At 38.1% G+C, this 24,594-nt stretch overlaps 1 protein-coding gene across 1 annotated transcript in view; it reads left to right on the top strand.

Annotated features, from left to right (window-relative positions):
• LOC105937282 (phospholipid-transporting ATPase ABCA1) overlaps positions 1–24,594 on the top strand; it is a 259,683-nt gene that overhangs the window by 80,157 nt on the left and 154,932 nt on the right. The window contains exons 14-17 of the mRNA XM_036146479.1: positions 4,108–4,330; positions 13,105–13,326; positions 21,793–21,997; positions 23,375–23,491. Of these exons, the coding sequence (XP_036002372.1) occupies positions 4,108–4,330; positions 13,105–13,326; positions 21,793–21,997; positions 23,375–23,491 (767 nt within the window). The remainder of the gene's footprint in view (positions 1–4,107; positions 4,331–13,104; positions 13,327–21,792; positions 21,998–23,374; positions 23,492–24,594) is intronic.

Genomic DNA, 24,594 nt, shown 5'->3' with positions numbered 1-24,594 from the left:
TAATGTTTTTGCTTTAATCTTACTCTGCACTATGCTGTCTGCACGGACTCGCTTTGACATGTTGGGTGCTTAAAACTAAAAGTGGACCTGACAGATTAACCTATGTATTTTCTGATTAATTTGGCCAATGATTTTCTGACCGCTGGGGGCCACTCATGGCACATTTAATTTTAATTTCCAGAGTTTGTATCCTTAGATACGGAAAAATATAGGACTGTGGCATCAGGGCAAAATGTATGTCGCCCCCTCCTGATGCATCAGAACACTTCATTAAATCAAGGAGCTTTATTGTCATTATGTGTTACCATAATTCAGATTTTGGTGAGTCTGACACCGGCTCAGAATGCACAACACACAGCCATAACAAGACATTTTTCCTTTAAAAAAAACAAAAACAAACAAACTCTCCCTGAGAGGCAAGTATATAATCCTTAGCAGCTAATACTCAATTTCAAGTCAAAGTCAGATAGCGCACTACAAAACTGTGCAGTAAATTTAGTTGCAGGATTGTGAAACTTGCATGGATGCCTTAACAGACAGTTCCTGACAGACTGAAGTGTGCAAATAGACATTTGCAAATGAGAGACAGTATAATTGTCTTTAATCAGATCAGAAACCTGTTTAACCAGTAGTGTGTTTGCACCAGATGCAAACACACTACTTAAAGGTAACTCTGTTTCATTTCCTCACTTACAGAGTTGCATAATGCTTTTTACAGTACACCAACACATGTGGCATGATGGGAAATAGTGTGACAGCATAGATTTGTTTTTAACAAGACCATTAAAGGGCTCAACACACTGAAGGTGACGTCACTCCCTATCCATTCATTTTCTATGGAACTTGTGGTATGAGGCGAAAATCGCTTGTCCTCCAGCAGCCAACTGGTAAAATTTGCGTATGCGGAATTTCGAACTAGCGCATGTAGACGTGCACACGCGGGCTTGTGATGCGACAGAGACATGTTGAAAAACTTTTCAACTTTTGTCGTTTTACCATGTCACTACATCCACTGAGTAGGGGTTGGCTTGCAGTAGCCTGGCCAGCCAGACTAACTTTTGCCTCTCTTCGATACGGCTGAAGTTAGTCTGGAAATGCTCCCATAGAAGGCTTTTTCTGGGGCGGGGTTAACAGGCATAAAGTAAACAAATCAGAGAAACTGCGGACGTGACGTAAAAAAGACACAATCAGACTTCCGCTATCAACATTTCACACTATATTACAACATGGCAAGCCGCAGTCGGGCGGAGACTACGGTGAATGATTCTTGTCATTTTTGTCACAAAAACTTAAGGATACAAGGTGTTATTTCCAACTCGGTGTATATTTATGTAAAAAGGAATGGACCAAGAATGCCCTTTGAATGATTAGTGGACTTGGGACTTTGGCACTGCACGTCACTAAACATATAAAACCCGGCCACACTTGTGATTGGTCTGTATCAGGAAAGAGGGCTCTATGTGAGCAGTCCCAGACTCAGTTCTCTGTATGGCAAAGCTAGGCTTGTAGTAGGCTCTGAATTTATCTGGATGAGCCTTGAGGGCGGCCATCAAATGATGAGGTTCTCTATGCCGTTTCCTTGTCTCCAATATAGGATGAACCCAAAGTTATTGTTTTTTTTTTCTTTTGTAAAGTAGAATTACCAGCAAAATTTCAGCAAATTACCACAAATTCTTCTGACTCTTTATCCTTGATGCCTTATCTGTCACAGACTGCAATGAAAATGTCAAAATCCCTCCAATTTCATGACCAATCAAATGTTTTGGAAACAAGCGATCCGAGAGCCTGATTGGCAATCCTGCCTGCACTGTCACATCCCGTGTGTTGGGTTCAACCCTGGTTGCAATGACAGCTACCTGTCGCTGTTGTTTGTCGCTCCCCATGTGTTGAGCCCAGTAGCATTTAAAAGCCAAGGAAGAGGATACTAAAATCAATTCCTTGATACACAGGTAGCCAATTTAATATAATTTCAATTTTTATCTACCATATGGTTAATACAATTTGTTTTTTTTCCTTTCGTCAAAACTTCTTCTTGCTTGCCTTCTTGCCTTATTGAAAAAGTATTTTAAGGAAGTTAATTATTATCAAAAACATTTACTTGACAGAGGTGTCAAGTAACTAAATACAATGAAATATGCCTATGACTGTAACCAAAGTGTTTTTTTTTATTCTTTGTTTTTTATAAAGTGTCCACAAAGGTTTACGCAAAAACAATGACTTTTGTATTTGGTGTGTAAAAATATTGAGTCCCATTTCTCTTCCCTGCTCTTAAAAAATGACAAGAGAACACACTATACATATAAAGCATATTGTTTTTTTTCTTCATAAGAAAGGGAATGGCAACAAGAAAATAGCTTCTTGCCTAAACTTGCCCATATCTACAGTCGGAGCAATGTTTGAATAAAGTTTAAAATGAAGGGAACTGTGACAAGGCTAGACAAGGACTGAATTCTTTGCTAACATCACACACCGTGAGAGGTAAGGAAGGTAAAACAAAATGTCCAAAGCTCACTGTCAACAGTAAAAATGTACGTATTGTAAAACTTTTGACAAAATCTTCACAAGACATGCCAACAATGTGTAGGGGGACTGTGAGTGACAGTGTACATTTCACAGAAACACTTCAATGGGTAATTAATGGGATGATTCATGATAGTTTGGGGGAAAAACTGAAAAGGAGAAATGAGTTAAAGATGTAAAAGCACCCCTCTTTAAAAGAAACATGATGCACGAGTGAAGTAATCCCTCATGGCAAAAAATTCATAAAGATTTGTCCAGAATTATAATAGTACTTAATTTCTGCACACGCTCTGAAGATACGCTTTCATATGTTGTTTATCAGTATTTTCTTGATAGAATAGGCCCAGTTCCTCCAGCGACAGCAGATTCTCCATGCGTCATTCATCCTTTCATTTGTGCTGAACACTGCTTTGCTTGCACTACATCTCCGATGTTTATGGATATGCAGGCATTAATGTTGAACACTTTGTCAAAGCGTATTTGATATCTATCCTTCACTGTCGCATAAATCAAAGGAAGCACTTTTTTATATTGACAGCGCCGGAGATATTGACATGGCATTTCTGTGGCATTATGAAACCAGTTTAATATTGCCTTATTGTGTTGTAACGGCACCAAATCGTACATCATCTCAGGCATAAGCTGAAGCACTAAATGCTAGATTGAGCTGATGCACCAACTTTATAAAGGTTAGCTCAGCATAAAAATGATAACACCTCAAAGGCATCAAGTCCATGAATGCAACACAGATTGTCTTGTTTGTTCTTGGGGAATTTAAAAGTTTGTTACCTGCTAAGGAAGTGTTATGTCATGTTTCCCTTGTAAATGATGGAAAACAAAGGCTGCCTTTGTGGATTTAACATTTGTTGTAGATCAGTTTTGTTTGAACACATGAAGCTAACAATGTGTTTAAGAACAGTCTCTTTAACTTACGTAAAGCTAGAGCACTATATGTCCAACTATAAATACAGTTTAAAAACAGATTTGTAAGCTATTTTTTTTTAATTTTCTACAATTAATTCAAACTATATTATTCCTGGCTGAAGTCAGTTTTATTCAGCAGTTATTCCTCTTGATGACAGAATATGGAATTAATTTATTCCTTTTTTTTCAAAGCCAGAGAATGAACTTAAGTAAGATCACTATGCCTTCACACAGTTCGTGGAAGCCCGGATGATGGTGTCATGACTCTGTAAGCTTCTGATTCACAACATTTGAGTTAACAGCAAGCAAACCTGTATATTTTTGGGCAGTGCCTAAAGCAAACTCCTGTCTTGTGTTTTTTTTTAAACAATTAATGCAAGGATAAACAGCATCAGCTGTCCTACTGCTCAGGAAGAAGACAGCGTCTGCGTCCCAGAGAGAGAGAGAGAGAGAGAGTGCAATTCCATGAGGTTTCGTCTAGAATTTTATGTTGTTTGATTGTGTCAAAAAGGTCTTATAAATATAAGCACCCAGGAGCTTCGTCAATGTACAGTCTGAGCATCTGTTTGACAGTCTTGGTACAATTTCCCTGTTTAGCCACAGTGAAACCCCCTTGTGATCATGCACGTCTGATATTATTTGGTTTATATTGTCAATGCCCAGCTTCATCCAGAGTATTGGAGCCATTCTTCCCATGTTCCTGGTGCTGGCCTTCATGTACTCTGTGTGCATGACCATCAAAAGCCTGGTGCTGGAGAAGGAGCTACGGCTCAAGGAGGTGCTGCGTGCTGTTGGCGTTCAAAACGGCGCCCTCTGGTCTGCCAGGTTCACAGAGAACATAGTTCTGCTCACAGTCCCATGCGCGCTCATAAGTGTCATGGTCAAGGTCAGTAGAACAGCATGCTTTAAGGAAAGTATCAAAACACAAAGCATAAAATATCAAAATAAGCCATGCGGGTTTTCCAAGCATACTTACAGCTCTTCAAACAGGAAGTCTGGCCCCTAAAATTTTTTGCCCAACAAATGGATTTTACATAGGTCATCCAGGACAAAGATATGTCTATGCTTTGTGTTTTGGTTCATCCTCTTTGTTAATCATAACTAATTAATAAGCACAGATTCAGGTAATTATCTGCAATTCTTCCAATCAGCCCTCTCGATCTAATTAATTAAGCATGCAACCAAAACTGCACTTGTGTTTTCTCTGTTCCTGTAATCAGAAGATTTAGTTTTAATTGCTCCTCTTTTCTAATTCGGGAAGTGAAGGCTTGGTGCTACATGTGTTTGTGATTGCAATGGAATTTAATTATCTTTCAGGTTGTATAGTATTTTATATGATAAAGGTAAATTGTTTGTAACAGTCATAATGTGGGAGGAGTAGTGTTCAATGAGAAGTAAATGGGCTGGAATAAAAAAAAAAAAACTTGTGGAGAGTTGACATGGTTGACAAATCTATCACCTACATTTTTTATACCTATACCGAAAATTTCTAAATGAATTATTTTACACACTTGCATACAGAGGTGTTAAGAAACTAAGTACAAATACTTTGTTATCTTACTTAAGTTTATGAAACTATAGTTTAGAAATGTGTTATCTTACTTAAGTTTACGAAACTATAGTTTAGAAAGTATAGTGGAGTAATTATTTTTTACCCTACTTTTTTTTTTCTAATTCTTACATTTTCAAGCAGTAAACTGTACTTTTTACTCCTTACATTTTGAAAATAGTCTCATTACTTCTATTTTATTTCAACTTGTTTTCATTCTGGCTTGTCAACAAATAAACAAACAAAAAAAAACTAAACTATTCCGATAAATAGCGCTACCCGAACAGAATGATTTTGATTGTGGTTGGAGGCAGTACTGCACCAAGTTGTTTGCCAACCGCACCAACAAAAACAAAACATAGAAGAACACTGCACTTTTAAGATTTTTGGTTATTTTCTATTTTTTTTCATATGATTAACCACTAGGATTGATCATTCAATTTGACAACACTGTCTACTGTATACAGGTAATTGTTATAAGAGGGTAATGCACTCATTTTCATGTCCGGTTTTGGTATCTTACATCTGTTGCCCTCATTGATTCCTGTAGCTACACTTGAATGTTCATTTACATTCTAATGACAAGTAAAAGGTTATTGATAATATGTCTCTGAAGTTTGACCTTTTGCACCAATACTTATAGGCAACCAGACATCAGATATTCTGCTCCATGAAACTCATGTTGATGCTCAGTATTGCACATATATACATTTAATGCATTTGCATTGTACTAAATGGTTTGTTTTCAATGGACATGTATGTGGGTGAAACACTCAATCCCAATCGTTTTTAATATTGACATCATACTATATGATTATAGTAATGGAATCGATTCTACTTTAATACTTTAAATAGCTTTATATCTGGTACTTTTTTAACTTGAGTTAAAGGTTTAAGTTGACACTAGTATTTCTAAACCCTAGTATCTATACTTATACTTGAGTAATCGATGTGAACACTTTTGACACCCCTGCTTGCATAAGGCCAATAAAAGAGGCAACATTAAATTAAATTGTAATAAATGATATCTGATTACTTACAAAAATTGCTCAAATTAAGAAAATATAAAGATCCTTTGTAAATGATAAAAAGTGTGGGCCTCCTTTTAGACTACCTTTATGTTTATTGTACATGCCATACCAATTTATCTAAAACCAATTAATATTAATTCATATTGAACTTGTATATAATATAATATAATATAATATAATATAATATAATATAATATAATATAATATAATATAATATAATACTGCAGGATAAGCTAAACAGGTTAGATTTTTTCCTGGTAATTAAAATGAACATTTGGTTAAATTCCTTAGTTATTGTATGCACACTGACTAGATAAAAAGATTTTGTTTTATTGTTTATGTGGTCATTTTGATTTCCTTGCGCATGTTGCTTTTAGTTATCTGTTTGAATAGCAAACCTCTTAACAACTAATTAGGAATTAACCACAAGCTGTTGTTATGTTAAAAAAAAAAAACATGCCTGTAGTGTTCCACACAGTGAAGCGGCATCATAACTTAACCCCTTTAGATGTTGCACATCCTTCAAAAACTCCTCGTTTCGAAGGCACATTTAATGAAATAAAAATGATGGTTATTGTGGATGAGTGTAATCAATTTGAGCAGTTTAATTGGAAAATGTGGCTGATAAATAAGAAACCGATACTCGAACAGCTGGGTTAAATGTAATTTCCCATCAGCCTAATGCGCTTGCAAGCTCTCAACAGTTTGTAAACATTAATAACAATAAATTGAGTTAGTTGCCTGCTGCGTAGGAGCCAGAGAGGAGCCTGTGCATTCAGATCACAGGCCGATTCTAAATGATAATTTCACAGCCATTTTCAGCGCATTAATAATAATGGTGAATCAAATGGTAATTATCAAAGGCTGTGTCCGGATTAAGTCTGACAACAAGCCGTTGTCACCTGATCCTGGCTCCTCTGTCTTTTTTAACTTGTTTTCTCTTCCATCATAGTAGCAATGATCTTTTTACCGTTTGGCACACAGGTGAAATTATTTGCACTGCTCCCAAACATTGCTCCCATGTCTGATCAGCCCAGCTTTTCTAATGCATCTTCTCGTTTTAACTAAACATAACATACTGTATATTCTCAGATTTTCACTTGAAAGTAAATACTTAATTCCAATTATTGCCTTCTGAACCCACTGTATCGTCACTGTAGCATAATACCAGTATTGTGTAGCTACCAGCTGAAGAACTAATGAGGTCTTCCCGCTCCTGGTTCAGTCAACCCTGACAAGAACTACATGTGCCCCTTCCACTAGCCAAAATGAACAGCCTTTAATGGAAAACTTCAAGACACCTCAATTACATGCTGTGTGGTGAGCAGCACACTTGATGCCAGCTTCAAAGAAAGAAGGAACTTGGTGTGACATTTGTGTGATAGACTGTTGAGTGACCTCCTCCTCACAACACCGGTGCCACAGGTCTAACAAGTTATCAGTCTCCAGCACTGACCTTTCTAAACCAGACACTTCTCAGAATATGAGTCCCAACTTGGCCAGATGTAATTTCCCTTCAAAGAAATGCCATTTTTCATTTCACCTTTCTGTCAGCCACCACACAGGAGGCTGAACATGAAGCTGGTCATTAGATTAATGTCCTGTTTAAACGGAGACTCCTGATGCGTGATGCGGATGATATATGTGCTAGGGTCCATTTACCTTGGTTGTCAAATTAACATTTGGGAATGATGGTCCTCTATACTTTCTTCCACCAAACTGGAAAACCTTTTGGTGTTTTGCTAATTATTGAGTTTTCTTGCTTGGCTAACAGCTAGCATTAACTGATAGCTTTACTTTTTACAGCATTGTAAGTATTCATGTGCTGTAGTAACCCATTTAGTAAGACCCTTATCATTCACTGGACCCCTTTCATTCAAGTGCACCCCACAACATTGAGGACCAACAGGACCATTGAAATGATTATGGAAGTGTTCTTTCTGCGTCAAGGCAATCATAATCACGGTAACTCACCAAATACAGTACTCCAAATGTTAACTGTAACAAATTAGTTTTATTGTTGAGCTACAGCCGGAAGGACCCACAACTTTCAATAGCAATAGTCAATAGCAATACAATATTACTTAAAGTGCTGCCCGCCCTGTTTGGTTATCATGAGTCTGGGCATGAAATCAACATTGCTCACTTTAGTTTCTATGGTGGCCAATTCAATTGAGTGCATGTAGGCCGCATGTCCCACATGAAATATTCTTTCTACCCAGCTCATCTTTATCTTCAGGATTCAGTTATGCTTTCACCATGACAATGAACTGCCATTCCTGTAGCACAGATGTTTTCGGCATACTCAAAGCCATTTGGGAGCCCCCATAGTCCATCACAGGCAATAGGCATTGTAGTGTTGTCATTGTGTACTCTATAAGACCTTCAAGTCCTCAGAGAGATCATCCACAGCCTGGTTGATTTTTAATGTTGTTGTATGGTCTTGGTCTGTTGTGAAACGGGCCCACAAGTGTGTTCAAGGCAAGGCAAATTTATTTGTATTGCACATTTCAGTACAAGGACAATGCAAAATGCTTTACATTATTAAAACACAAAAAAATAAAAGCAGAATAAAAGCAAAATGAAATAAAATGTAGAAAATTTAAACAAATAAAACATGAGAAAATATAACCTTAAAGCAAATATGAATAATTTTAGCAGATCAAAAAGAGTTGGACTACAAACTTAAATGAATGATGTTTCAGTTAAACAGATTAACTAGAACAGTCAAATGCAATCCTAAACAAATGGGTTTTTAATCTTGATTTAAAGGGACTCAGGATTTAAGCATTTTTACTGTTTTCCGAAAGTTTGTTCCAGATAAGTGGAACATAGGAAGTAATTCTGCTTGTCCATGTTTGGTTCTGGTTCTGGGTATGCAGAGGAGACATAGGTGGTCTGGCGGGATGATACAGTCATAACAAGTCTGCCATGTATTTAGGTGCTAATCCATTCAGTTATTTATAGACAAATATAAGTATTTTAAAGTCTATTATCTGAGATACAGGGAGCCAGACTTTAGAACTGGGGTGATGTGCTCTACTTTCTTAGTCTTAGTGAGGATGCGGGCAGCAGCGTTCTGGATCAGCAGCAGCTGTCTGATTGACTGTTTTTTGGGAGACCTGTGAAGACGCCATTGCAGTAAGCCCTGCTGAGATATTAGTCCTTCAATCCTGGAAAAGTTCTTCAGATCATAGAAGGCCGACTTTGTAGTAGTGTTTAGATGCTTTTAGAGGTTCAGGTTCCTCTATCGGTCCAAACAATATTACTTCTGTTTTGTTTTCAGTCAGTTAAAGAAAGTTTTGGCAAAGCCATGCATTGATTTCTTCTAAGTATTTACTCAGTGCTTGAATGGGTTCATAGTCACCTGGTGACATGGCGATGTAGAGCTGTGCATTGTCTGCATAGATATGGTAGCTGATGTTGTTTTTTATGATCTGAGCTAGAGGGAGCATGTAGATATAGAATAGAAGGGGGCCCAGGATGGACCCTTGGGAAAACCCACATATGATTTTTGTGGTCTCTGATGTAAAGTTACTTACTGACACAAAAAAGTCCCAGTCCTTTAAAGCAGGATTAAAATCAGTCAAGTGCTGTACCAGAAAGGCCGACCCAGTTTTCCAGGCGCTCTAACAGAATGGAGTGATTTTCAGCTCCAAGTTATATCTGAAAAGTTTCTCTTTATAGATGTCATAGTGAACATGGAGTCTAGTCTTTTCACTTCTAACTGCTGGAGCACTTCTCCACGAAGATTTATTTCTTCCTAGAAACAACCGTCACTGCAATTGTCTGATACTTTAGACTGAAAGTTACCTACTAGTGTCATCTCTATCAGAATTGGTGCCTCATTAAATTCATGTAACCATGTTTCTGTTAAAAACAAGACATCAAGATTATTGTCAGTAATTAAATAATTGATTAAAAGTGATTTTCCTGACAAAGATCTAAAGTTTAACAAAGTCAGTTTGTGGTCAATATTGTTGGTTCTGACAATTTATAACATTTAAGTATGATTGTTTATTCCTGTTTTTTATCCTTTTAGCTTTCTTATTCCTGCCACATATCATCACATATATATCACAGCTATCTCTGAGAAAAGGCCCAAGCTAATGTTGGAAAAGAATGTGTTGAAATTGATTTACCTTTATTCAGCATTCAGCTGTCAACACGTTTGATGTCAGAGACAACCATGTCTGACTTAGAAAAAACAATCTGAATCCCTACTATTTGGAGGATTACAGCTGACTTTCTTAAACATAGAAACGTACACTTTTAAGTTCAAACGGAAAGCATCAATAGTCAATTTATTGCAGAGGTTTATCGATCCTACCGCAAACTTTCATGAAAAGGTCTGTTGTTTTAAAGACTACGGATTTCGTAGTTTGAATTTTAGAACCTAATAATAACGCAGAAGAAGGTATATAGAAAATGTTGTTCCTGCACATAAATGGAGTCATTGTTTTTCTGGTAATGCTCCTTCACCTTTCAGATTCCTCAGATCGCTGGCAAACTCTCTTCCCTTGTACATGACCTTAGCATGGGTTTACTCGGTGGCCATGATTGTTAAAGGCGTTGTCGCTGAGAAAGAGGCGAGGCTGAAGGAGACTGTGAGAATCATGGGCCTGAGAAACACCATCTATTGGCTGACCTGGGCAGTGTCCAGTGTGCTGCCTCTGGCCATCAGTGCTTTCCTTCTCACTCTGACACTTAAGGTGATTTGAGAATGATTCAAAGGTGGCTCAGAAAGGACCTGACTCTACTTTTAGAGAGATTGGGGCATCCATTAATCTTTTAGTATTAATAGGTTTATCCTAAGCAGCACATTGACATTGAAAAAAATTACTAATTCGCCTCAATTGACCTTGACTTTTTTATATAATATTAACAGGCTTTTGCTACACTGTACTTCTCTTTTATGAGAATTACCTTTTCTCAATAGAACCACATTCGTCAGCAGTAGAACAACAACTACACTGTCGCTTTTGTTTTGAATGGATTGAAATCAGCTCTCTAAAATTAGAGAATGGTCCTTCATCAATCAGACAGAGTAAAAATGTTGCACATTTAAAGGGTCTATGCATTTTAATTTTTTCAGTCTTTTTTTGTTTTGTAACTATTTTCTGGCTTATAGATCACCCCGTCTGTATTCAGTACCATGTCTAAAATGTAAAGGTCATAGCTACAACTTTTTCATCAAAACAATAAATAAATTAAAGAAACATCCACATATCGTCTAGAATGGTGCAGTATACAAGTATAAATTTTACTGGAAAAAAAAATATAGCATATTTATAATTATCTTATAAATCTTTCCGAACTATATAAATATTTACTTCTGGTTTCGAAGCCAACGTTGACGTGAAAGGATTCTGCACAAATAAGAATGGTAGGTGGAAGTCACGTGAGACAGAGCTCAGGCGTTGCCAGATCCGAGTAGCTCTGTGATAGCACTGAGAAAGAGCTTATTCTCTGTGTTACATTTCTCAGATTCAGGCGGGCCAAAAAAAGAAGCAAATCGATGTTGAACATCGGTCAAGCTGTTGGCACTTGGTGCCAACTTAAGGAAACAAATGGGCTCAGAAGCCACACAGGTTGCGGCTTTGCTTCTGGACAGGTAACTTCAATTTGCTAATGCCAAGCTGGAATGCTAACGGAACTGGCAATCAGCTGGCAAACATTAGTGAGGGAGTGCACCACCTCTTGGCCGGGAGGAGTTAAAGTTGTAGCTATCTCCTTTAAGAAATAAGTAAAGAAAATTGTGAAATAAATAAGTAATACACAGCAGCAGAGAATGCAACAGATTTTTTCAAATGCCAAACTTTAATGTCAAGGCACAACACAATGGCCACCAAACCTAAAAGTAGAGACTGCAAAGGTTCAAGCTTGAATTGAAGTGCACAGGGTAAAGATTTATTTTGGAGAAAGTTGATAGAAATGTCGTCTAAGTGTAATATATTCAAGGCCAAACAAACCAACATCCTATGAACAAGACAGAGCAGAGAGAAATCTGTCCTTTGCATCTGTTTAATATCAGATTGTGACAAAACTGTAATATAAAGCACCAACATTCTTAAAGCGTTCAAGTAGACCTTGCAATCGCTGCTCAATTTCTTCCCAGTGTAGCTGCTTTGATGCGCAAAGGTGTCTGCATTCCCAGTTCTAAAAAAGTTTTTACCACCAGAATATCCTTAGTTTCGCTTTGTGAGCCATGCAGTGATTGAGCCAGTCATGAAGTTTTATTGGTACAGTAATGTAGATGTTAAAATGTTTGTTCTAAACACAGAGAAATGCATCCTCTTCAGCTGTTTAGTAACACAGGTGTCACCCACATATAGATGAATTTGTGGGAAAAAAGCTGGCTTTGTCCTTTTTCATGTCATCACACATGTATTTGACATATTCCATTCTATTAACTATTGTTTGACAAGAAAACATTGCAGTCTGACTACTAAGTGAGATTTCCTTTTTAAAGACGCTAAATAATCTTTACATGGTAGGGCCTTCCTGTTTTTGCAAGAGTGAAACAAAAAGCTATGCTTCTGAAAAGTGCATATTTTTTAAATTACTTATCTACCTTAAAAGATATTAATATATGATTATTTGTTCCTTGCCCTCCTAATTTCTAGATTTTTGTGTTCTAAGAAATTATATATGCCCTTTAAGTGCTAACAATCTACTCTGCCTGATCTGATACAGCTGTACAAATGCATAAATGTGATATGGACTGAAACTTCTCTGTTCATTTTTGATTTCGTTAAATTGCTCAAAATTCCCAAAAAGTTTTAAAAAGATTAAAACCAATAAGAGAAAAAAAAAAAACACATGTTGGTAAGTGTTTCAGTCTCAGTTAAAGAAACCAGCCAGAAAAGCTGGATGGAAATCTGTGTGAACAAGAGACAGTTCAGTCACTTTCTGAAATAACTCTGTCGGGTGTGTTTCTGGAACAAATAAATCTGCCATGATGACTTTGCCATCTCCAACCAGCCTGTGTGATTATCTGTAGTAAGTTCGCAAAGTTTTAGAGACTAACTTTTCTTTCTGTCTTTTTCACCACACTTTTTTTTTTTTTTGTAAACACAGTACGGCAAAGTCCTGCAGTACAGCGACCCCTCAGTAATCTTTGTCTTCCTGCTGGTGTTCTGTCTGGCCACCATCTCCCAGTGCTTCCTCATTAGCGTCTTCTTCTCCAAGGCCAATTTAGCGGCAGCGTGTGGCGGCCTCATCTTCTTCCTCCTCTACCTGCCGCATAGCCTCTGCTACGCCTGGAGGGACGTCATGGGTTTCGGGGCCAAGGTGGCTGTGGTAAGTCCATCTTCAGCTTTGACATTGTTTTTTTTTTTTGTTTTGTTTTTTGTATATATCTCCCCATGCTATTATAAGTAAGGGCAGCTTTTGTTCACAGTTTTATTCCAAGGCTATATTTTTACTACTTTAATCAGAATCTGTGACAGTTGTTCATTCTACATCTGTTCACTGCTCCATTCAATAAACATCCAGGCTGCTTTATATTGAAAGGCAGTGGCTTCACCTCTGCTGCCAGTAATATCTATCTCAGATATGTTATTGTCATTGCAAGGCAGCAGATAGTAAAATGGAATCTGTGAAGCTTTCCAAATGAATTAAGGAATTTATTAACATTAAATGACAATGGAGCCGCTTGTGGGAAATGCCTTTTTGTGTTCACGGTTTCCCTATGAATTTTTAGCTTGTTCTGGCATATTTTTTACATGATGATTCTCGTAAAAGATTTGCATAATGAAAAGACAAGGACTCGCATTGTGAAGATTTTTAGCATTTTCTCCTGTTTCTGAGTGATAAAGATAAACAGTGTACCATTGCTCAACTTTCGGCATAGCCTTTCTGCGTGCCCTTTATCGCCGTTCTGGTATCATTTGTCTTCCAAGTGTCTCTTGCAGAAGGATGGGAAATCTTGATTCTTGATTCCAGTGTGTGCCCATGCATCCTTAAAAATGTTGAATGAACACAGGTTATCTTTTATGCCAGCTGCAAAAAAGGCTGTATCAGATGTGACTCACTGTTTTTATGTTTTCCCCCCACTGGATATTTTGTCCTGAACCAAAAACAAAATATATTTTATTGGTATTTTATGTAATGAAAATAATTATGAAGTGAAAGAAAGATACATACTTTTCTTTTTTTTTCAAATAAAACTCTGAAAAAAATGTTGTGCTCTAAGCTCTCCTTAGTTAATCTATCCAAAAAAGGTTAAAAAGGATTGATTATGACCCGGATGACTGAGAATCTTCACCGACATCCTTAGGTAATCCTTTTGTAGAACCACCTTTCACTGAAATTACGACTGCAGGTCTTTTGGGGGTTTGTATCTACCAACTTTGCTTATCTAGAAACTAGACCAATCTTTTTTGTAAGATAAAATAGCTTGAGTTCAGTCAAACTGGATGAACAGCAAATTCCTTTTTAAATTGTTGCCAGCTTTTCTGTGTCTGCTGAAGAAAAGGATTGTTGCACAATGATGCTACCACTTGCATGTTTCATTGGGAAAATGATGTGTTCAAGGTGATGTACAGTGTTTTTCTCTGCACAAACTGTTTGCTGTGTAGAGCACAATGTTTATTTTTGGTCTCTTCAGACCAGGCCAGGGCACCTTCTTGCACAATGTTTGCTGTGGTCACTCGATATAATGTGAACAATACACTTCCATTAAGGTCGGATTTGTGGTGGGCACTTCACATTCAAAAATCAATTTGTTATGCTTGCTAAAACAGACTAAACCAAGAAATAGTAATAAAACAGAACTAAAATCAGTAAAAGCTAAATATGATGTATTGCAACGACTGTAGGAAAATAAAATAGAAACAACAACAAACCAATTCACACTGTCACTGAATATATATGTGTTATGAGAGACTTAAACAGCAAGAGAGAAAAAGCCTATCTAATAATTTAACAGCAATTTGTTCCATAATGTTGGAGCCATGAATGGAAAGGCCTGATCTCAGTTATTCATCTGCAGCTTTTCAATCAATGTCATTGAAAAAACTGGAGAAATAAAAGAATATGATCCTCAAAGTGCTTGTAAGCTGCACTTGATGGGTCACAGCTCTGGGCAGGATTCAGAAGATGGGGTCTTCCATCCCAATGTCAGGCTTGTAGGCGAACTGCAGTGAATTCCAACAAAGGCCTCAACAGGGACCGAAGATGGTTGAAGACCAACCTCTCGGGGGTCTTCATCAGATTCAGGATCAGTACTACTTTTCAGCCTTTGGATCCGAGGTATTCTGCACTGGCACTACACAGGGCAGCAGTGGTACTCTGCCCAGCTTCAGGCTCATGTCGGACATGTATCCATTGGAGCCACACCGTTGATCGGTGTAGCACCTCGGGAGCCTGGAGCTTATGCCATTCAGACCTAGAAGCTTTCACAACTTGAAGTTTTTTGCAGCCTAATTCTCACATGAAGTTTTGAATGGGGCAGGAATATGATGATTGTGGTGGTGAAGGTGGGGTGGGGTGATGGATTCCCTCTGAAACAGATGTTGTGGGCGATGCCTGGCAGCGGAGATATGTGAAGTCTTAGGATAAGAAGTAGTTATTCATGAAAGATGGGGGGGAGGGGGTTGCAGCAGGAGAGCCTGGGCTGATGGGATGGCAAGTATCAGATCAACCCGTTGAACTGGATTAAGTAATTCAAACACCCTAAGTCTCCTACAGCTTGGGCAATTGGTTTGATATCTGAACATTTTTCAGCCTCTTCCTAACCCGTAACTTTTATTGCTCTGCTGCAGCTGGTTCCTCCATCTTCTTTTTGAAAATGTTTCATCCAGCCCTGATCTTCCTTCTAAGACCTCTCTGAATATGTCTCAGTTCCTCCTTCTTTCCTGATCTCAGGGCTATCATCTTCTCCTTGAGGAGAGCCTTTTGTTCCAGGGTTCATCCAGGGCTTGTTACTGGAGAAACACCATACATTCACGAGGAGCGCAGCATTGTCCAGACAGAAGTTAATGTAGTCAGTGATGAAGTCTGTGATGCTGTCAATATCCTCCCTATGAGAATTACAGAGCCCCCCTCCCCACATTGTGGAGCTGAAACTGTCCTTCAGAGCTTTTTCAGTTTACACTGACCATCTCTTGGTGTCACAGCTGGTTGTGTGTACAAGGATTTTTAGTACGCAGGTCCGGAGATAAACCAAGTTGTGATCTGTGCCCCCCCAGAGGTGGAAGAGGAGAGGAGCTTTATGCCTGCTTTGTGTTGATATATAATAAGTACAACATTTTATTGTCTGTGGTACAGCAGGCAACATACTGGGTGAGGTGGGGGAAAGTGGAGGACAGGGATCTCTGACTAAAATACCCAGAGCAGTGGACCAGTCTTAGCCAAGCGGGACACATACAGTCTCATTGTGATACAACGTGTAAACTCCAGCATATGTCAATAATATGACCTCATGCTAACAGCAAGCAGCCCAATGTCCTCACTGCAGAGTGTCCTTTTGATACTTAGATACCCAGAGTTACACCATACACCATTTACTAACTCGGCCACACTCTTTTATCCCTTCTCACCACTTTCCTTGGATCTATCAACATAGAGTAAATGAAAACCAGTTATGGTTGTCTTTGTCCATCGTTAGCCCGGTTAGACACAGTGTTCTTAATAAACCCATTGATATCGGATAAAGGCCACCAGTGCATCCAGTTTGTTGGGAAGACGGCTCGCATTTCCCCATGATTGTGAAGGGAATGACGGGTCTGTTGCCTCTGCTCCGGATGTTAAAGTTGTATGTTCAGACATTATAAAACATAAAAGGGCTTTACAAATATATAATTAGACACAATCCTTCACTGTTTTTCTGGAGCATATAGGGATTTTATTATAATTGAAGAGTTCTGCTCCTAGCGAAAAACATTTGTTTTCTTTCATTGCTTTGTTTAGATGGTGGCGACTAAGAACCAGTTTTTTTAAAACTCCAGAGCTGGTGGTTCAGTGTTGGAAACAGAATCAACCCCTGCAAAGATTCAGTGCGTTAATACAGCTTATGGAAAACAAGGGCAATATGCACCCCCCCCCCCAAATTTTAAACATTTATAACGACACAAACCACTACCCATTTCATTCGTTCTTATCAGAGAGCCTGTCTATGTCTGCCTGTCTTGTTTCTCTTTTTTCATTCAGTTCAGATAAAACAACATCATTCTAAGGCCAACAAATACACACACACACACACACACATACACACACACACACACACACACACACACACACACACTCACTGTCCTTGATACTGAGGTTCTTAATCTTAACAACATTTTTTTCCAAAGTTCACCAGAATTTGTAAGGACAGTTTCCACCTGTGTGCTGGAGGGAGAGCTTCAGGTAGTGCACAGTGGTAAAACAGAGAACATTCTGCTGCTCTTTGACCACTTCCTTTCTTTTTTTAATGAGATAGAAATAGGAGAGTGGCTACACGTCCTTTGTGCTGGATAACCAGAGACATTTTCAATTAGCCATTGGGTCCAGGAAAATCTTGAAAATTGCTAAGCTTCCCAAAAATAATGTGGGACTTTTCAGGCTTTGCTGTGAAATCAATTAATTGATCTTTGCTTTTGCGACATCTAGCAGCAGTTTTGACTGTACAGGCATACATTGGAATCTACAGTAGAACGAACGGCATGCAAGAGAAGGTTATTTTCACTCTCAATTACATAGAGGTTGGGGTTATTTCAGCTTTTTTTTTTTTCTGCAACACACAGTATAAAGGCACAGAGGAAATGAGGGTAATGGGTAAGACCACAGCTGTGCATTCTCATAACCTTTCCATTGTTAAATGCTGATGTCTATGTAAATGCTGTGCCATTTACTAAAGATAATGTCCGCAGCACATTTATTTTGAAAAAAAGAAAACAGTCATCACAATGTCATTCTAAACAGACAATCCAGGTTTCTGAAGGAAATCAGCCAAGTGTAACTGAAAAACTATTAAATGTCCACTATTCAAATCAGATTCTTTATAAAACAGTGACCTTAGGCAACGCAACAATTTTTGCTCATTTTAATATGCACACAATGTCAAGTATATGATACAAGTGCAACTTGTATGGTCGAAATTAATTAAGCGAGCAACGGCAACAGGAATTTTATCTAACACCACTCAACCACCACTGCTACATCAACAAATACAGCACAGATAGAGGGACGAAGGAGACTTACAGCAAAACTAAATGGACAACCGCATCAAACCAGCCACAGTCACAAAAGCACACACATTCATACACCAATGCACAGACTGGTGGGCAACTTGCCCATGGCCACATCACCCTTTGGTAGAGGAGGAAGCTGGATTTGAATCGACAACTTTCCGATTGCAACAGCTGCAACTCTACCCCTTAACTCATGCCATCTGCAAATCTGTGTTTAAACCCGATGCGCAAAGCAGCTTCCATCCATCCAGATAAAATTTGAGCATAACCGTCAGTATATAGAACTGTAGATGTTTATAAGCCACTTATAAGAACCTGGGCCTTTTATGAGAGACGCCTTTCCTTACTTTGAAAATGAAGTCTTTGAACCTGTCCTTCTTTTCTTCAAATAAAAAAACCCAAAAACTTTAGCACCAAATGATTCCCGCTTTTCACTGAAATTCAACCTTAGGTAAGCAATATCAGAGTCTGATTCACCATAAAAGAGGAAAACGCTTTAGCAATCAGTGCTTGCTCTAACAAATATGTATGATGACAATGGGTTGTCTGCATTTTGATGGATGCAAATACAGTGTAGTGTAGCCAGCTTTGCCATAAGAGAGGGATGTTGCCTTATGTATAAGTCTAGGATGGCCATGTCTTAAATTGATTAAGTTATTATAAGGTGTCCAAAATTACATAAACATACTTTGAGGTTAAGAATATTTTTTTTGCAAATAGCCTAGAGTACGCAATGCCTATTATGCCTCTCCTGACTGCACATTATGAGCAGTGGCAACATTGCCCCACGGGCACCCTTTTCTCCAGGCGAGCTGGTCAGAGTTGACAGTATTATATTTATGAAATATGCAATGAATTAAGTTTCTGTATAAACAGCACACAGACCTTTTCACTGATAGTGATTTGTAACCCTCACATGTCATGTCAAGACAACTCTGTGCTGCATTTAAGACCCCATTGACCATGACAATAAGTGTTATGATTTCTGGGTAAGAAATCTGTAAACACATGTTAGACAAAAAAGGTGTTCAGTGCTAAGGGTGTTTGTCAAGAATGTTATATTCTTCACATCACTATTTTTTTTTTTTCTATCCAAAATAATGAAGATTTGCGTATTGCTCCTTTAAGTAAAAGCAGCATGCTAATCTTCAGATTCAAAAGACTTAGACTTAGACAAGTTTGTTTGTTATTTTGTAAGCACAAAGTGCATTCAGAACGAAATTTCGTTTGCATAGAGCTTGAAAAATCACAGTAAATTGCACTAAATTTCAGGATAAAGATGCAGCAGCGATTTGTGTAAACAATTGAAATGTAAACAATGTAAAACAATGTAAACAATGCAGGGGAAATCATTTTGTATGCACAAGGTGCGTACAGAACGGAATTTCGTTTGCATACAGCTTGAAAAATCACAGTAAATTGCAGTAAATTTCAGGATAAAAGGAGAGAACTGGGTAAGATTTGGTGTTTCTAATTGGGAAAAAAAAAATCAATTATCCCTCATGGATTAGAGAATGAAGTATTGTATCTTTTTGCTGCTCCCATCTCCAAATTTTTAAATCTCTGTCAAGCCTGGTGATTACATCTAAGCGTAAGAATAGGTAAAGCACTTTGTGAAGAGCACTTCTTCAGACAGAAACGCATTTATCCCTGCTGGGATTTTTTCGTCTGACTGTTCCGGCAGTACTCGTCGGAAATGTCCCGGAACAAAAAGAGCAGCCACCTTGATTACTCTTCCACTTAGCAATGGATTTCGTCTAAAGCCAGCTGAAAGATGTCTAAATATCCCGTTTGACATGTGTTCAATAAGTGGGGGCTTGTTTGGTCTGCCTCCCAACTCGTGCCCTTTTCTCAACAGCCAAAAGGATCGGGCCCGTGTTGTTTTGTCAGCCGTTCATACAGAGGTCAAGGATGGGCGCCCACTGGCCCCGCTGTCAGCCCTCATCTGCTGATTGATTGGCAGATGGGCAGCGGAGGGCAGCACAGGATGCCGGCAGCGGGTTGAGGAGCCAGTCAGGCTAGAGGTCTGGCGTCAGCCGCAGAGCTTCTCTCTTGCGCTCTTTTCTCTATCCCTGTGTAGTTGTGTAACCTCGGCTATCCGCGATGATTCGTCTCTTATGCTTCAGCAAACACTTCTGCAGGAGTATAAATGCTGCGAGCAAATGAGGTGTGATGAAACAGCTGGCGGGCAACATGGCAATGTGGAACGAGGGGCCATGGCAAATGATGTCTCTCGCGCGGGCAAAGCATCATTTGCAATTTCCCACTGTATGAAGAATCCAGCAGATTTGTGTTGGCGGCAGATGGGTTTGGGTGTCCATCTTGTTGGGTGGCAGCAGTCTCTCGTTACGTCACCTAAATGCAGTAATTAAAGGCGGCATTTCAAGCCCTTCTTTACATAAGTTTTATGAAGCAATCATTTAGTTCATCAGCCTTATACATTTTGGGAGGAAATGCATGTGTTTAGAGTGTCTAGCAAAATATTTCTCTGTCTTTTTCCCCCCACTTTTTCTCATGCTCCAACTAAAAACTTAAATGTATTTTGTTAGGATTTTATGTGAGAGATCACAACAAATTATGCCGATGTTGATACACGATTTTTAAACTTGTTTTGCATGCATTTGTTTTCTAGCCCTGCATTACTCCCATAACCTTATATAAAAATAATATTGCTACTAAACAGAGGTCTTTTAAGTATCATTCACCTTAATTGTAAATATACCTGTTCTGCAAAGGCCACGGGGGCTTGTTAGTGAACAATCAACATCATGTAGACCAAGGAACACAACACACAGATAGGTCAAGGATAAAATTTAGTAGAAGTTTAAACCAGGGTTAGGTTATAAAATGACATCCCAAGTTTTGAAAATCTCACAGATATGAAAATGAAAAGAGTGTGGTCCAACTACCAGGAACATCCTCCTAAAACGACTGGGCCAAGGCAAGACGATGAGAGCCTCGATCAGAGAAGCAGGCAAGAGGCCCATGGTAACTGTAGGAGCTGTAGAGATACGCTGGTGGGACAATCTGCCGAAGGGCCTTTATGGAAGGCTGGTAAGAAGAGAACCATTGTTAATTAACAGAAAAAAAACATTTAAAGTTGACCAGAAACTATTTAGGGGGAACAGCAAACAGGTTGAAGAATGTGCTCTGGCCAGGTGAGACCAAATTTGGACATTTTACTGGTATGCAAAGCATTAGGGGTGACGAAAAACGAATACTGCACACCACCCTAAATACACCATCCCCACAGTGGCAGAACCATGGTGTAGCGATGTTCTTCTACACCACAGAGAGGAAAGCTGGCTTAAACGTGTTGGAGGTTGCACCTTCCAGCAGCAACAACCCTAAACACACATCCAGAGATACTATGAAAGAAAATCCTAATTTGTGTCAGAATGGCTGATTCAAATTCCAGACCTAATTGAAGTTAGGACTCTTGGGAAGACCTGTAAATATTTTTTTTTTTACAGTGGACCTCCATCAGCATAGTGAACCTTTTCACATAAAAAATTTGTATTGTATGAATACGTATAAACAATTTTACTAAACAAAACAATGTTTGTTCTTGCTTTTTGCGTCTTTAAAGAGCTTGCTGTCATGCGTTGCCTTTGGCTATGGGTGCGAGAACTTTTCCAAGTACGAGGAGCAAGGCATCGGCATCCAGTGGCACAACATTGGCAGGAGTCCCCAGGAGGGAGATCCCTACACCTTCATCATCTCCATCGCCATGTTGCTCGTTGATGCTGTCTTATACTGGGTGCTAACCTGGTACATTGAAAATGTCTTCCCAGGTAATCATGTGAAGCAGATCACTGGTCCAGTGTGGTCTGCCTCTGAATGTATTTGAAGTTCTAATTTTCAAAAGGATCCTTGATTAATTGTTGCAGTAGACTTTATATGAGAAATATCTATTTTACATGTAAATATATGCTCAAAGTTACAAAAGATATAATCGTAGTGTATTTTGAAAGTTGATACTTGTGTCTCAGAAATTTAGCTATGCCCATCTCAACAATATTTCTTGTGCCAGTAGGAAAAAGGTTTGTATTTGCTAACTGAAGTGTGTAGAGATCATGCTGACTAAAATGAGCAAAGCATTCAAATGCACTGCAGTAACATTTTCGCTGTCAGAGTTTGTACAGAATAATATGTGTGGCAAACTTATTGAGAAGCCTTTTGAGATCAGGATCGGTGAGAGCAATTCCACTTGGACTTGTAACTCTGGTTTAAAGAAGTCATTGCAGTTAATTCTTCTCACTTATGTTAGCTCTCATAGATGTACAATCAAAATAATGATTCAGTTAAGCGGGAATTTTTCCTGCTGATAGAAAATAGAAAAGGCATGTTTCTGGAAATCATAGATCAATGCAGAAAGATCATTAATCCAGAAAAAAAAGGATTTTATTTACATCTTGTGAAAAAACACAATTTGCTTATCCCTAAAAATCTGTGGAAAAAAAGCTTTGTTGGCTTTTAACATCAGATCAAGCCATTTTCATAGTACATGACCAGATTTTTGCCTATTTCTACCTGTTACTCTGTAACATTGCTGATGAGCTTCGAGTCTCGGAGGGTCAGAGATTACAGGGCTTCCTTGCATTCAGCCTAATCTTTAGCTGCTTGCACAGATTATCTATCAGATTCAAGTCAGGTCTCTGACTGGGCTGCTCCAACATGCTAATATAACTTCTAATCATAAAAAAAAATCATATTGGTAAAATTAGTAAAAGAGTCATTTTAATCTAAAACATGCCAGGAGAATTTAGTTAAATCCCAAAAATGCAATAAAACTTAGTGTGTGTATTCTTTTGGATAAATATTATTCCTAAATAGGTTTATAGATTTCATCTATCTTGAAATGGAAGAATTTTTTTTTAAATTGAAATTGTTTTAATAAACCATTGAAAGATGAAGTTTGTAATTTAGCCCATTCTTTTCTTTTAGTTTATAATTAAAATTTTGACTGTTTCAACCTCACTGTACCAAACATTACTTGTTCTTAAACAATGAAATGTCTCTATTAATATGCATGCACTGAAGTTTTCTGCAATGAGGGAATCCTTTTTTCCTACCTCTGCTTTTACTTTATGTCTGTCACTTGCTGGGCTTCCCCGTGTGGTTTCTTGAAGCAGCATAAATGACTTACTGTTCTTCTTGATCGATCACAGGCCAGTACGGGATTCCTAAGCCATGGTACTTCCCGTTCACTTCATCTTACTGGTGCGGGATGACGCCAACGACTGAAAACGACCCCGATCTCCTGACAGACTCCAGGGAACACAACGGTAAACTCCCATTTCATTTGCAGCTCTCTCTCTCTCTTTGGCGTGCCACTGTTTGTCAGATTCTCCTCACAGTTCCGATAAGAACGGGAGGTGAGCGGATGGAGGGCCGTGAACAAACATTAGCACCTTTTTTTTCCACACATCTGGTGATAATAGAGCTTTGTGATTTCAGGGGGGAAAACAGCAGTTTCAAGTCAAGGAAACTGTTAAAAACACGAACAAAGATAATTCCAATTAATATTCTGAGTAACAAGCTTAGTAGTTCTCGTTGAGTGAGTGTGTGTGTGTGTGTTACCGTGTGTGTGTGTGTTTTAGGGATCAAAAGAGTAATCATGCATAATTAAAGTGTCTAAATCAAAAGGAAATGCATTTAGTAATGGTTAAGTGTCACTAAAACATTGCTATAAACATTGATGAAATAATGTAAACACTTGCAGCAAACATCCCTATCTCAGAAAAGCATATTTTATTTTATGCATGTGTTTTTCAGTTTTCTAGGACAAATCTTCAATTATTTGCACAAGTTGTTGTTTTTATTCAGTTATTAATTATGTTGCATGCCTTCTCTCCATTTTCAGTTGTATTCAAAAAGAAATTGGTGTAAATATAGCCATAAATGCTGTATAAACACTTTAGCAGCAAAAATAAGTCAGCAAAAATAAGTTAAAGCATTTTGTTCCTTATATTGTTTTATTTTTATTTCCATTGGTTTTCCTTTTTCTAGCCTTAATATAGTATATCAGTAGACTTTCTAAAATGTATATATTTATTTACTATAACACTGTTTTGAGTTAATAATTGATATGATTGGTTTAATTATATAGTAATGTTATGTGATATTTATTTGGGTTCAACACTATTTAGGTTAGTTTATGGATTTGTTTTTTAATACAAGTTAAAAGAAAAAAATAACAAAACATCAACAAAACTTGGATAAAAAAAGAAAGAAAGAGAATTGATGTTGATGGAGTTGTTATGCCTGTAAACACCGAGCTGTGAAGATTATGATGAGGTTAAAACCTTTTTATGGTTCTTTTCTATTTATTTTGTGTTTTACCCATTCATATTTTTTTTATTTATATGGTATGTTTTGCTTTAAATAT

Source organism: Fundulus heteroclitus, chromosome 14 (genome assembly GCF_011125445.2).
Source record: "Fundulus heteroclitus isolate FHET01 chromosome 14, MU-UCD_Fhet_4.1, whole genome shotgun sequence".
NCBI lineage: Eukaryota > Metazoa > Chordata > Actinopteri > Cyprinodontiformes > Fundulidae > Fundulus > Fundulus heteroclitus.
Note: the sequence above shows the minus strand (reverse complement) of the source record. Positions and strands in the feature narration are given on the sequence as shown.